Raw genomic sequence first — 15,188 nt, 5'->3', positions numbered from 1 at the left:
ATTGCCCAAAGCTTTGCTAATGATGAAGGGGCCTTCCCAAGGAGCCGAGAGCTTGTGATGGCCAGTTGTTCGTTGGATTAGGCAGAGCACAAGATCTCCCTCTTGGAAGAATCTTGGCTCCCTTCCGACTATGGTAGCGGTGCAGACTCAGCTGGTAGATGGCGGACCGGCCGATTGCCAACAGCCGGCCTTCTCCAGGTAGATCAACGCTGTCTTCTCGTGCTTCCTTTGCCTCCGCCTACGGTTACATGGTGATGCAAGGTGAGTTGAACTCAATGTCAGTTGGGACGACAGCCTCGGCCCCGTACATGAGGAAGAAGGGGGTGAAGCCAGTTGACTTGTTCAGAGTGGTGCGGAGGCTCCAGAGGATAGCCGGCGGCTCGTCGATCCAGCAGCCGACCGAGCGCTCCAGCGGCTCGACTAGTCGGGGCTTGATGCCGGAGAGGATGAGTCCATTTGCTCGCTCGACTTGGCCATTGGACTGTGGATGGGCAATGGACGCTAAGTCTAGTCGGATGCCCTGTGTCACGCAGAAATGAGCCAAGGCGTCTTTGGCAAAGTTTGTGCCATTGTCGGTGATGATGATGTGTGGTACACCATATCGGACGGTGATATCTGTGATGAAAGTCACAATAGTCGGACCATTCAGCTTCTTGATTGGCTTTGCTTCGATCCACTTGGTGAATTTGTCCACGGCGAACAACAGATGGGTCATGTCACCACGTGCTGTCTTGAATGGTCCCACCATGTCCAGCCCCCACACGGCAAAGGGCAAAATGAGGGGGATGGTCTTGAGCGCAGAAGCTGGTAGATGTTGCTTGGAGCTGAATTTCTGGCACCCCTTGCAATGCTTGACCAAATCCTTGGCGTCCTCCAAAGCAGTCGGCCAAAAGAAACCATGGCGGAAAGCTTTGGTGATAAGGGATCTGGATGCCGCATGGTTATCACACTCGCCTTGGTGGATATCTTTGAGGATTGGTTCGCCCTTCTCTGGTTCTACGCAGTGCTGGAAGACCCCAGTCATACTGTGTATGACAAGCTCTCTGTTTACTCTAGTGTTGGCTCCTGCTCGGTGTTGCACCTGCTGGGCTGAGATCTCATCAGCTGGCGGCTCTCTGTTCACCGGGAAATTGAGGATGGGCTGCGCCCAAGATGGTGCTTGGACTTCGTCCACTGTCATCACAACCACTGGTACTAGGGAGATTGGGTTGGGAGGCGGCAGGGTGGAGTCGGCCACCACTTGCTGTGTTGTTGGAGTCCCCGGGCAGACTCCTCTAGCCCCCAGGCCCGGTTGTGAAGTCCCCAGGCCGGGTGCGACTGCCATAGTCTCCAAGCCGCTTGGTGAAGTCCCCGGGTTGGCTGCTACATCCCCGGACTGGGTTGTGAAGTCCCCGGGCTAGGTACGACTGCTGCAGTCCCTGCCGCCTACCGAAGTCCCCGGATCGGCTGCTACAGCCCCCGAGTTAGATTTGACTGCTTCGAGAGCAATCGACACGAAGATGGACTCTGATTCTAGAGAAGGCTTGAAGACGGCTTGCGAAGGCACTAAAGGGAAACGCCGTCTGGTATTGCTTGGCAGGTGGAGCCGATCCATGCCAGGGCATCAACTTGCTCGTTGTTGCTCCATGGCACGTGAAGGAAATCACACCCGTCAAAGTATCTGCTGATCTGCTGGACGAGGAAGCGGTAACTTGTCATGTTTGAATCATTAGCATCCCAGTCGCCAAACGACTGTTGGACCACCAAGTCCGAGTCGCTATAGCACAGGATCCAGCAGATGCCGATTTCTTTGGCTAGCCGGAGTCCGTGTACTAGCGCCTCATACTCAGCCACGTTGATGGAGGCGGAGAAGTGAATTTGCAACGTGTATCTGAGCATGTCGCCATTGGGAGTGGTGAGGACAACGCCAGCTCCCAAGCCGGTGCGCATCTTCGAGCCATCAAAGTGCATCTGCCAATGAGTGGAGTCCGGAGCTGGCGACAGATACTGGGTCTCGGCCCAGTCGACGAGGAAGTCGGCCAGTGCTTGGGACTTGATGGCAGAGCGTGGCTGGTAGAAGATGGTGTAAGGGGCCAACTCGATGGCCCATTTGGCCACCCGGCCCAATGCATCTCTGTTCCCTATGATTTCAGCAAGTGGGGTAGTGCAGACAAACGTGATTGGGTTCTCTTGAAAGTATGGCTTCAGCTTCTTGGCGGGAAAGTGCACGCCGTAACACATCTTCTAGTAGTGGGGGTAGTTCTGCTTTGAGGTCGACAGCACCTCTCTTAAATAGTACACATGCCTCTGGACCGGCTATGCTCTTCCATCCTCTAGGCGTTCCACCACAATGACAGTGCTGACCACCCGGCTGGTGGCAGCGATGTAGAGGTACATGGGCTCCTTAGCAGCCGGGGCCGCCAGGACATGCGGGGTAGTCAGCATCTTCTTCAGCTGGAGAAAGACCTCGTCCACCTTGTCGTTCCACTCCAAGTGAGTGGTTTTCTTCATGAGTCGGTACAGGGGAAGAGTTTTCTCACCCAACCGAATGATGAAGCGGCTGATGGATGCCAAGTAGCCGGTGAAGTTCTGGACGTCTCGCAGTTAGGTGGGTCTCTCCATCCTCTCAATGGCCTTGATATTCACAGGATTGCACTCAATGCCGTGCTTTGAGACCAGGAAGCCAAGGAGCTGGCCGAATGGTACCCCAAAGACGCACTTCTCTGGGTTGAGCTTGATTTGAAAACGGTGCAGATTATCAAAAGTTTCCTTGAGATTTTCTAAGAGGGTACCATGCTTCTCCGTCTTCACCACAATATTGTCTACATAGACGTGCGCATTTCTGCCGAGTTGCTTGAGGAGGCACTTCTGCATGCAATGCTGGAACGTGGCACCGAATGTCATAGTCAGGTAGCAGAAGGCTACGAATGGTGTGATGAAGGCAGTCTTCAGGGGGTCGGCCGGATTCAACTTGATCTGGTGGTACCCTGAGTAGGCATCCAAAAAACTCAGCAGCTCACATCCGGCTGTGGAGTCTATCACTTGGCAATCTGAGGCAAAGCAAATAGATCTTTGGGGCAGGCTTTGTTGAGGCTGGTATAGTCAATACACATGCGCCACTTGTTGTTCAGTACAAGGACTGGGTTGGCAAGCCACTCTGAAAAAAAACACTTCCATAATGAAGCCGGTTGCTAGAAGCCGGGCTATCTCTTCACCAAAAATTCTTATCTTCTCTACCTACAGTCGGCAGAGGGTTGTTTGACTGGTTTGGCATCTGATCTGACATGTATCTTGTGCTCGGCAAAATCCGTCGGAACACCCGGCATGTCTTTGGGAGACCATGCGAAGATGTCCCGATTCTCACAGAGGAAATTGACGAGCTCGCTTTCCTATTTGCTGTCAAGGTTAGCCCCTATGACAGCGTGCCTCTCCGGGTGATCACGGTCCAAGGGGATCCTCTTTGTTTCTTTGGCCGGCTGGAAGGAGCCCTGGGTCTCTGACTCTTTGGGATCTGGCGACAGGTCCGGCTGTTTGCTGGCCATGGCCACCACCCTGTCCAGGAGTTTCTTCTCAGAAGCAATCACAAGGGACTCAGCCAGCTGGCTGCTAGCTGCAGCATAGTCGGTCGACTTCTCGTAGTCTCCGGATATTGTGATAATGCCCTTGGTTCCCGGCATCTTCATATTGAGGTAGGCGTAATCAACCACCTCAAACCAAATCGCCTTGCGGCGGAAGTGATCTTTGTCTCTGAAAAGGACATCTATCTTGATCTTGCCGATTGGTGAGCAGGAAAGGCCGGTCACAATGCCATGAAAGACAGTCCAACTGGGTTGGAGGTGCTTCTCTTTGATGCACAACTTCTCCATGGTGTCGCGGTAAAGGATGTTGATGCTTCTACCGCAATCTATCAGGATCCAGGAGAAACGAGCAGCTCGCCACTCCATTGCGAGGGTGCCATCCAACACCAGAGCATAGGAACCCAGAGATGGCATCACCTCCGGGTGGTCTGCACGGCTCCAGCTGATGGGCTTCTCGGACTAGTGCATGAATTCTGGGGCATTTGAAGAAACGGCGTTCACTTCACGGTGCTGCTGACGTCGGCTGTGCCAGTCACCAGCCACACTGGTGAAGACGACATAAGCTTTGTGTTCCTCGGGGTATTCATCCTGGATAGCACCGACTGCTGGGTGGGCCACCGGCTACTCGGGAGGACACGGCGGCTGGCTAGCAGGCGGAGGAGGCAGCAGTCCTTCGCCCTTGGAGAATCGGGTGAGCCAGTGGCACTTCCGGGTGGTGTGGTTGGACGGCTTCGCGCCACTGTGGAACTTGCAGGGAGCATCAAGGGTTTGCTCATAGGAGAAGGCGCACAGCCAAGCAGGCTTTCCACCCTTCTGACGCTAGGGGCCGGGTTGTCCCTCCGAGTGCTGGTCCTCAACTATCGCCACCTACCGGCTGGTGGAAGCCGGCTGGGGGGCCTTGCGCTAGTTGTCTTTCTGTTGTTGGCACCGACTGCTGTTAACAGCCGGCATCCGGGGAGCCGGAGGGAGAACCTTCCGGGTCACATCGATCTGGAGCTCCGACTTCATGGAGGAGTCGGTCGTGGCGTACTTATCCGCTATGATCAGCATCTCATCGAGTGTAGCCGGCTCGTCGTATAGGAGTCGGTGTTTGAGTAAGGTACCCTCTCGGCATCTGGCGGTGAAGTACTCAATGGCTTGCACCTCGTGCACCCCTTCGCAGGAGTTGCGCCGTTAGGCCCACCACGTCAAGTAGTCGCGCGTGGACTCGGTGGATCATTGGACGCACAGAGAAAGCTGGCGAGGCTTGGGCGGCCGTTTGTAGGTGATGTTGACGTTGCAGATGAAGACTTTGGTGAAGTCTACCTAGCTGTTGACGTTGCGGGGCTTCAGGCTATTCAGCCATGTCCGTGCCGTGCCCTGGAGCATGAGCGGAACGTACTTCACGACAATGCACTTGTTGCCATTTGCTATGTTGACAGCTGTGGAGTAATCCACCAGCCAATCTGTTGGCTTCACGGAGCCATTGTACTTGGGCGGCTTGGGAGCGAGAACCCTTTGGGGAAGGGCTCATCGCGAATGCGGGGGCCAAAACAAGGCGGGCCGATTGCATCTTCTTCTTCTAGCGCCAGGGATTGCACCAGACGGTCCATCCGGTGACGGGCGTCATTCTCTCTGACTCCTAGACGGCAGCCTAGCCGGTTGCTGAGAGTCAGGTGCTCAACAGGCGGCGGGGAGGTATGCCTCTCCGGGCGAGGAGCGGGAGGAGGCGGATGATCGTCCCATCGTGCCACTGCTCGTGGGCGGCCGTCTTGGTCGAGCTCAATAGTGATGTGCGTCCGACTGCGGCTAGCAGCCGACTCTCAGTCTCTTTGGTTGTGGATGCTGCCTGTCTGCGTCTGGGAGGTCAGGCCATGCTCTTGGAGGGGGGGGGAGGAGGTTGTCGGCATGCTGGCCGGGTTCTTCCACGCAGCAGCCGACCTCTTGATGCACGGTGGCCGCGTCGATGAGTTGCTGAAATCGCCCTATCATGCAGCGATGCTTGTCACCCTCCAGGTGGTCCAACTCATCTGCTGCCGCCTGGACAACACGTATGTTCTCCACGGGCGTGGCGTAGACAGGGCGGTCTACCCCAAACATGCTGGCGACGGCAGCGCCGCGCTGTCGGACCGTGCCTATGCGGCTGGGCCTGCCAGCAGCCGGCGTGCCGCTAATGGCGCGGTCGATCTTGCGCTGGTAGGCCTCGGAGAGGCGTCTTATGGTGGCCAACTTCTTGGCATTTTCGACGAGCGAGATGCGGCAGGCTTCTAGTGTCTTGGCGTTGGCATCTGCCACGATGGGCGTAGACAGCTCCCGCATTGCCGCCTGCAGCGGGCCCTGGGTGGCTCTGCCGGAGGCTCCATTGTGGCTGATGACAAGCACCTCCGTGATGGTGCTGCTGCCACTATCCACACGAGGGAGCGGGTCGTTGATGACCACCACGTTGGTGGGGAAGGCATCAAGGGATGGCACGTCGGAGTCGACGAGCATCGGGTCGGTGGAGCCAACTGACTCTAGGTTAGAGGTTGGCTCGTTGGCGATGTGGAGCTTGCCAAGGAGGTCGACGAGATAGCTCTCGGAGCTGGCTGCTCCCGCTTTAGGTGCGGGCTCGTCGGAGAGGCGGATCTCGCCGATGAGATTAGCGAGATAGCTTGCCGCGCAAGCGACTTCCGCGCCATGTAGCATGTCGGGGCAAATGCCATCGGCCGTGCCAGGCTGGCTCCGCTTGCTAAGGAGTAAAGGGTTCCCGTCCAGAACAGGTGTCCAAACGACGGTGCGCCTAGCCCCACAGTGGGTGCCAAATGTCGGGGGTGTCGTGCGACATATGCCAAAGGATGCCTTATCATGGTGGGGGAGAGTAATACATTGCCGGTGCCTGGAAATAGGATAAGGCGTAGACATGTGCGCCGACGCATCTTACCTAGGTTTGGCGCTCTCCTAGGAGATAACGCCCCTAGTCCTACTCTACGGGGTCTCCGCATGATCACTATATTAATAGAGTGGCTACAAGGTTGCTCCTAGAGGTGTTTGGCTAGAGGAGGAAGAAGGGAAAGGCCAGCTCTACTCCTCTGTGTGTGTGTGTGTGTTGTCTATGATGCTGAACCATTTGCATGGGTGCCCTGGGGGGTTTATAAAGGCCTACCCCCAGGGGTACAATGGTAATCCGGCTGGGTGTAGGACCCAGCCGTCGGCGTCTCTGGTGGCCAGCTTCTCCGCCGGCTGCTGGGGCCCGCCACCTAGTGGGTCCCGCCGGCTATCTCGTACTTGGCCCATAGGCCGCGCCCGCCGCTTGCGGGTCCTGCCGGCTGCTTAGTACTGTGGCAGTGCCACTGATGATGTTTGCTTTGTCGGGGAGAGCATGGCTACAGTTCCGCCGCCTAGCGGGCGTTCATTGTAGCCATTCCCCATCTCTTCTGATTAATGGCGCACAGACTTTGAGGGAGGGGGAGGGCCACCTGCTAGGAGTCGGCCTCGCCCGCGCCGACTGGTCAGGGCCCGCCGCCTACTGGCTTCTCATGGACAGGTAGGGCCCACCGCCTGCAGGCCGTACCGACAGCACGTAGTGGGAGCATGGCCTCTTCTGCCCTGGGTGATGTCACGGGTTGCGTGGCAACAGTGTTGTGCCAGGCGAGGGATAGGTATGCAACACTGTGGCCATGTTCTGCCCTGGATTCATGGGTGGCAGACTGCACTGTAGCCACGTCCCGCCTATTCATCGTAATGAGGTGCTAACTTTGAGGGAGCGAGGGGCCGCCTGCCTGGAGCTGGCCTCCCTAGAGTCCACATGCGAGGAGTCGGCTCACCTTATGGCCACCCTCTGGGCTCCGCCGCCTTCTAGCAGCCGGCCGCTTGGACCAGCCGACCCAAAGAAGGAGGCTCTTCGCCTTCGAGGCTTGAGGGGCGCAACTGGCCCCGATGTCATGAAATACCAAGGCAGCGGATGAGGCTACCCATGGTCATTTACTCCGACAAGAAGGCACGCATGACTCTAGTCTATCCCCTTGTGATGGCCGACCGCCCATCCTTCACAGTGTTCATGAAAACATCTAGATAATCATCGTGTTTTGGTAGAAATACTTTAACCTTTGCTTTCCCACTAATCATGTAGTTTGAGAGGTAATCTTCAGTAAATTTCTTTGGCAACCACTGCAAAGGAAAAATATTCAGACATTGTCATCTAACACAACTCATTATGGGCAGTAAAAAGGAGGCTGCAAAGTTTGCAATGCGCTGTTGTCTTGGAAAAAGTGTAAACAAATAGTTCAATTGCCATGTTTGGACCCATTTTACTAGCAACCTTTATTAGCTTCCTCACTTGATGTTGGTTCATCGATATCTCATTGGCCCATACGCAGAACGGGTCGAAGCACGGATCTTTACCAATGACATATGTACCTAAAAGCACCAAGTTAATATTAGAAGCTAAACAACAATTGCACAATGATGTAGTACAACACTCTTTTATAATATGTCTATATGCATCCATATGTGGTAGTCCATTTGAAATCTCTAAAAAGAAAAATATTTAGGAATGGAGGGAGTATCTTATATCATCCAATACAATCACATATTAGATGAATTAACATATTATATTATGGGCCGGAAGGAGTTTAGTGCATTCTTACAAATTATCGGCTGATTAACTTCTGCTGTATCCAGGGGTTACAGTTAGTTTGAGCTAGTTTGGGCTCAAATAGCCCTCAAGTATATCTAAACATGAGGGCTAGTTTGAGCTAGTTGCATCTATAACCCACCCATAAAAAGCTATCCAACCCAAGAGGTGCTAATTGGAGCTAGTTCTCCTAGTGCATTTATTGTCAATCTAACCCTGCCATCCAAACAACTCTTTGGATGGAGTTAGTTCAAGGTTGGTAATGATCTAGAAACTAACTCTAACCTCTAGCTAAGTTGAGTATCCAAACAAGGCTGTGTTGTTGTTGTTGTTGTTGTTGTTGCTCCTGCTCTTCTACGTATATCTAGACATCATTAGAACATTAATGTAACACTCTTCCTTGTTGCCACGTAGCCTAGGATTGCATATTTAGACATTAAGTACAATGCATGTTGCTACGTAGCCTCAGATATATTACATATGGCCCTAGTTAACCTAACAATAAATGGGTTGCAGATATATTCTGTTAAAAGTCCGATTCACCGATTAGTCCGTTATCAGCCTCCGGCCTATATGGTACCAACAACCGATATCCTAAACAGTGAGCAAATATAAACCATGGGATGAAACTAACCTCGATGGAAAACAGTAGTCGTTCCCAAAATTGTCCTGTGTAGGTACATCGAGAAGCATGTTAAGCACAACAGGCTAAACATCAACCAAAATTATACATGGCAGACAAAATAATCTCCAAAAGATAGCTTTAGTGTGCAGGTTTAAGCACGCTAGTAAAGCAAAACAAGTGGAAAGGTGTGCTAACTGCAACAGTCCTAACATTTTAAAACAAGCAAACATAGTTATTAAAACTGGTATTGTGCCGGTCTAAGTACACTGGTTATTGTTAAATAAAAATGGAAAGGCATGTTAACTACAAGATGCAACAACCAAATATGCTAGCTATAACAGGCTTAACAACAATCAAATATATGCATTCCTTTCAGTATGTTTAAAACTGGATTGATGAAATGTACTACACAGTAAATAATTGCACATATAGAGCAATACATTGTGAACAACTGAAATAAACAAGGCATACTGCAAACTACCAGATATAGCAATTAAAACTGGACATATTCTCACTACACTACAAAAGGGACTCGACAAAACAAATCATGGGTTTCCTCACTTGTCACAGATGGGCTCCTTCCCGTGGGAAGAGCACGGACCCTGGATGCGCTCCATGTTTTCGTAGATGGGCTCCTTCCCCTTGGAAGAGAACGGCTGTAGGGTGCCCTCCCTGATGTCGCAGACGGGTGCTTTCCCCTTGGAAGAGCAGATAGGCTCTTTCCCCTTGGAAGAGCCGGAGAGGGTGCCCTCCTCGTGGTCGCCGTCGATGAGGTCTGACTCTGAAGCTGTGGATCCCAAGCCAACATCGCAGAACATGTCCTTCAGAAATGACAAAAGGATCTCGATGGCGATGTAGAATGGCAAATTGTTGACAGCGAACCAGAGGAGATCAGCGGCATGGCCATGGATGAGATTGATGATGGTTGAACCCGAGGGGTTGGGGTGGGCCACTTAACCTATGACATAGCCCGTCTCAGGCCGTCGCCGTCGATGACTTTGATGTCGTAGCCGGCGGCCAAGACATGCCCGCATACTCTAGCCCGCTGCTTGAGTGCCTGCCGCCAGTAATGGTCGACAGCTTCCTCGGTGACGTCGGGCGAAGACACCGCTATACACCTCTTTTGGGCCAGTCGCTCCTCGAGCTCCACGGGAAGCGTAGCCGGGCTTAGGCTGCGACGCTCTGGAGTGGGGATGGGGATGGGGATCTGTGGGAAAGGGGGCGTTTGGCAGGCGTCATCTAAGAAACTCAGGGCGGCCTGGGTATGGAGATCAGTGGGTAAGCTGCACTGGTAAACCGGCAAATGTTGACAATGGAGGCCTTGCGGGGGGTTCGAGCGGGGGAGGGGTGTGTGTGTGTGCACGCCCGAGGAGGTTTTGGTGTGTGTATGAGTGTGTGTGTGTGTGTGTTGTGTGTGTGTGGAGTGGGCGTGGTGTTTGAGGAAATGACGCCGGTAGTGAAAATTTTACTATGCGGGAGTCAAACACGGGAGTGAAATGCCGGGCTATTGAAAATTTTGAATTATAGTGCATCGCACACGGTCCGGAGATAACAACCGTGTGTTATGAAACAGAAAAACCCTCGAGGCGGGCAGATATTTTCTAGGGATGCAGGCGGATTTGGGAACAAGAAACATTGCACATGGTCCGGAGATAACAACCGTGTGTTATGAAACAGAAAAACCCTCGAGGCGGGTAGATATTTTCTAGGGATGCAGACGGGATTGGGAACAAGAGAAATCGCACACGGCCCGGATATACCAACCGTGTGTTATGAAACAGAAAAACCCTCGAGGCAGGAAGATGTTTTTTAGAGGGGGGGCCTCATGGAGATGTAATGTGCGGATGTGTGCGTGACAGCGGTAGCGACGTGGCACACGGTTAGTTTGAGTAAACCGTGTCTGCTGCGTCATCCGACTTGTCTAATGTTCATAAATTTGGCGAAAAATGACGTGGCAGAGGGTTAGAACACGAACACACTTGGATGTGTACCAAATTTATGTATCAAAAGGGTGGTTTGATTTTCAAATACCAAATGCAACTTCGATGTGGCACCTCCCTCGCAAAGCGCATGGTATTGCTTGCCCCCACCCCACCCCCTCGTGTCGGCACTGGGAATCCTAAGCTATGAATGCATGCCCCCTCCCCCCCAACCGAGGTTCACCTAGCAATGTGCGAAGTAGCTAGCAGCCCCCCTCCTCCCTCATGCTGGCACGAAGGGAATCCTAAGCTATGAATGCATGCCCCCCAACCGAGGTTCATTCACCTAGCAAAGTGCGAAGTAGCTAGCAGCCCCCCCTCGTGTCGGCACGAAGGGAATCCTAAGCTATGAATGCATGCCCCCCAACCGAGGTTCACCCTATCAAAGTGCGAAGTAGCTAGCAGCCCCCTCCCTTGTGTCGGCACGAAGGGAATCCTAAGCTATGAATGGATGCCCCCCCAACCGAGGTTCACCCTAGCAAAGTGCGGTGTAGGTGGCAGCCCCCCTCCCTCGTGTCGGCACGAAGGGAATCCTAAGCTATGAATGCATGCCCCCCCAACCGAGGTTCACCCTAGCAAAGTGCGAAGTAGCAAGCAGCCCCCCTCCCTCGTGTCGGCATGAAGGGGATCCTAAGCTATGAGTGCATGCCCCCCCAACCGAGGTTCACCTAGCAAAGTGCGAAGTAGCTAGCAGCCCCCTCCCTCGTGTTGGCATGAAGGGAATCCAAAGCTATGAGTGCATCCCCCCCAACCGAGGTTCACCTAGCAAAGTGTGAAGTAGCTAGCAACCCTCTTCCCTTGTGTGGGCACGAAGGAAATCCTAAGCTATGAATGCATGCCCGCTCCCCCCTACCGCGGTTCACCTAGCAAAGTGCGAAGGACCTAGCAGTCCCCCACCCCCACCCCTCGTGTCGCCACGAAGGGAATCCTAAGCTATGAATGCATGCCCCCAACCGAGGTTTACCTAGCAAAGTGCAAAGTAGCAACCCCCCCCCCCCCCCGCACACATTCAGTCGGCGGGCCAGAGAGGCATATCTCACAAAGATGGATCGTAAAATGGACCCAGAATAATCCACCTTGGTAGTACAACCTCTCTCTTGTTGTTGTTTAAAGTGATGGCCGTCCATGCGACCTCGGAGATGGGCTAGCTCACCAATAATCACGCAAGTAGCTAGTCTCCGAAGACAACCACTACATGCGTGTGGCCCAAACATATGTATGGAGAGGTGTGTTTTTGAGTAACAATGGAACAACTTTGATGTGGCACCATGATTTCGAACTACAAATCCCCACACTGAGTGAGGGTTAGGTTGACAACTCATATGTATGTTACACCAAATTTCAAGCCATCAATGGGGATTCATGCATGCATGCGTGCATCGTATATGCACTCAAACTTGAATCTCGCCATGACCTATACTACGATAACATGAACCAAATGAAGAATCTGCCATGGTAACCTATCTTGTTGTTGGTCAAGGTGATCATGGATGTCCACGCGGGCCCATGAATATATAGGCTTGTCGCCGATAACCACGCGAGGGAGTGTACCGTTCGAATCCAACTACATGCATATGTATGGAGGTGATGCGTGCATGCATGTTTGAATACACAACATTGATGTGACGCGTGCATGAAAAATCGTACACTAGCTCCCTACATAGAGCGAGATCGGTTCATGATGTGTCGTTGTACTAGCCACTTCGACTCGATGGGAGGGATTCATGCGTACACGTGCATGTGTGTGTGCTCAAACTGTATCATGCATGTCATCCTAGAGGAAAAATAATAATTCCCTCCCAAGTCAAATTAACCTCTCCTGTTGTCAAGCAAAAAGTAGTGATGGACCAAGCGGGCCCACAGATGGAAAGCATCGATATCGCTGATAACCGCTTAAGTGGGTGCGAGAGGACAACCACCACCGCTTTGCATGTGGGCCAAACATATATATGTTGAATACCCAAAATGCACAACTTTGATGTGCCATATGCCTCAAAAACCGTAAACCATGCACCCACACAGAGTGAGGTTCATCAAGCGTACTACATATGATGGTCCCCTTCCCCCCTCTTCACCGCATACTATAAGCTCCTGCCGTAATATATGTACAACCCAAAAGAATCCTCATCGATGGTGAAATTAATTAACCTCTCCCGATGTAGGTCAAAGTGATGCATGCATGCATCGACGATGGCCTCGTGGGCCCACAGATGGAAGCATCGCACGTGAATGTCCTAGCTAGGATATGCATGTGGCCCAAAAAGGTATTGTGTGATGTTTGAATAGCCAATTTCACAATTTTGATGAGGCATGTGCCTCGAAAACCAAATAGTCCAGGCACTGAGTGAGGTGTACTTGTTCACGGACGCGTATGTATAGTATATATGCTAGTCCCCTCCCACCTCTTCGATGCGTACTATATACCACCATAACACAAACAAAAAAGATTCCACCTTGCTAGTCAAATTTACCTCACTGCCGGCTGTTCGTCAAAGTGATGGACGACTACCTCGCGGGCCCACATAAAGCGTCACACGCGAGTATCGAGTGTCATGTAGGACAACCATCGACCGCATGTGGCCAAAACATTTATGCATGAAAGGGTTGTGTAATGTTTTAAATAACGATTTCACGACTCTGATGTGGCACCGGCGTGCCTAACCAAACAGCCAACCCACATGGTGGCTCACAACTCATAGTGTACTGCGAGCCACCCGCGACCCCCAGACGCACACACCCACACACACGATCCACTGCAACTACGATGCATGTTAAATTAATTATCCCGCAGTGAACATATATGTTACCAAAGGAGGGGCATTTTAATTTCAAAAAAATCATAGAGATCATTAATACGTATTAGTACATTGATTGATTGATTTTCAACGGGTATAATGTGCAAAAATCAAATTTGAGCTACATGCACACGTGACAGTGCACCTAAATGGATTGCAAAAACACATGTGTCTCACTGGGTGCATGTTTACTCCCCGTGCAACAAATTTCAAACATTGAGAATCTTGATTTTTAAATTCTAGTACATCCAAAACTTATTTGAAGTTAATGAAACTTATCATGTTGTCATATGGACACCAATACAAAGTGGCATTGTACTCTTTTTGTCAAATTTGAGACCCGTTTTGATGTAATCTTTATCTAGTTACAGACGGGAGATTATTAATAATTGGAAACCAATATCCCAAATGGAATATTTATTCGAACCGTGAGCGTTAGACCAACAATGGATACGTGCCATGCTTCGGTTAAGCAATAAAGCGGCAGCATTAATCATCCAAATAGAAAAACAATATGCGTGCCGCCACGCGACCCATGTGCTCTGCGAGCAAGCATGAGTTGACGGGACGCATGCGAGCAATCCGCCACACAGGAAGACGGGGAGGCATGCGTGCAGGTGTGTGAATTGACTGAGATTTGCTCGCTGTGCAGTGTCATCGGGAGGCATGCGAGTAGTCGTGTGAAACTTTGGTAGGCATGCCAGCAGTCCGGTGCGCAGGCTCACCGGGAGGCAAACCATCGGTTTAACCGCCACCCGCCTCTCTCCCACAACTCCCACTACTCCATATTAATGGCGCACCCGAGCGACCACACCTCCATCCTTGCTACACACACAATCCTCTCTCTCCACTTGCATCCTCGACGCCGCTCTCAGTCCTCAAAACCATCAGTGTATGAGGACGCCGCCGAAGCGCCCCATCGGAGGGAGTGGAGACACCGGGGCTGCTAAAGCACCGGAGCATGGCGTGGAGATGGAGATAGAGGTTGTCATCACCGCCGACGAGTTATCGCTGCACCCTGAAGTCGTCGACGGCGTAGAGCTTCCATAGTCGGAGGCGGAGATCCACACCGACTCCGACGACCACTCCGGCAACAACTCCGATGACCACTCCAGCGACGACTCCGACGACCACTCCGGTGACGACTCCGACGACGAAGGACAGCTGGTTAGTCATCTATACCCATTTATGTGTCAAATAGATCATAGGGTTTCTCTGGTTACTCCTGCCTCCCCCTTTTTGGGATAGAAATCCTATGGTTATGTTGTCCCAATCCATGAAATCTGGGTAAGTTTCGTTAGAGCCGTGTAGTGTATTGATTGTTTGAACGGTACAGGTGATAAGTGATTAGTTGTTTCATCTATGCAAATGATTTCTGCTAGTAATCCGACTAGGGTTAGTGTTCGTGCTAATAATTCCTAGCCAGGGTTTGACAATTGATTTTGAATGGCCCACATATGTTTGTGCCATTATTTTCTTCAAGGTTGGTCTGTACATTTTTTTTGAATATGTACTGCAAGGCAACAGCCTCACAGCTCTTTATTGAAAACAACAAAGAACAAAGTCCTATTACAAGTCCATACAAGAAGAGAAAATAGGAAGACAGAAATACTTACAAAGTTACAACCCAAGCAGGGCAAA

General features: G+C 51.8%; 1 protein-coding gene across 1 annotated transcript; it reads right to left on the bottom strand.

Annotated features, from left to right (window-relative positions):
- Positions 1 to 3,368: 3,368 nt before the first annotated feature.
- LOC147985522 (uncharacterized) lies at positions 3,369 to 3,923 on the bottom strand. Its single transcript, XM_087541618.1, has one exon. The coding sequence runs from the start codon at positions 3,921 to 3,923 to the stop codon at positions 3,369 to 3,371; it is 555 nt and encodes a 184-aa protein (XP_087397744.1).
- Between the last annotated feature and the right edge of the window lie 11,265 nt (positions 3,924 to 15,188).

This window comes from Triticum urartu, chromosome 2A (genome assembly GCF_056163025.1).
Source record: "Triticum urartu cultivar PI428250 chromosome 2A, HENAU_Tu73, whole genome shotgun sequence".
Taxonomy (NCBI): Eukaryota; Viridiplantae; Streptophyta; class Magnoliopsida; order Poales; family Poaceae; genus Triticum; species Triticum urartu.
Note: the sequence above shows the minus strand (reverse complement) of the source record. Positions and strands in the feature narration are given on the sequence as shown.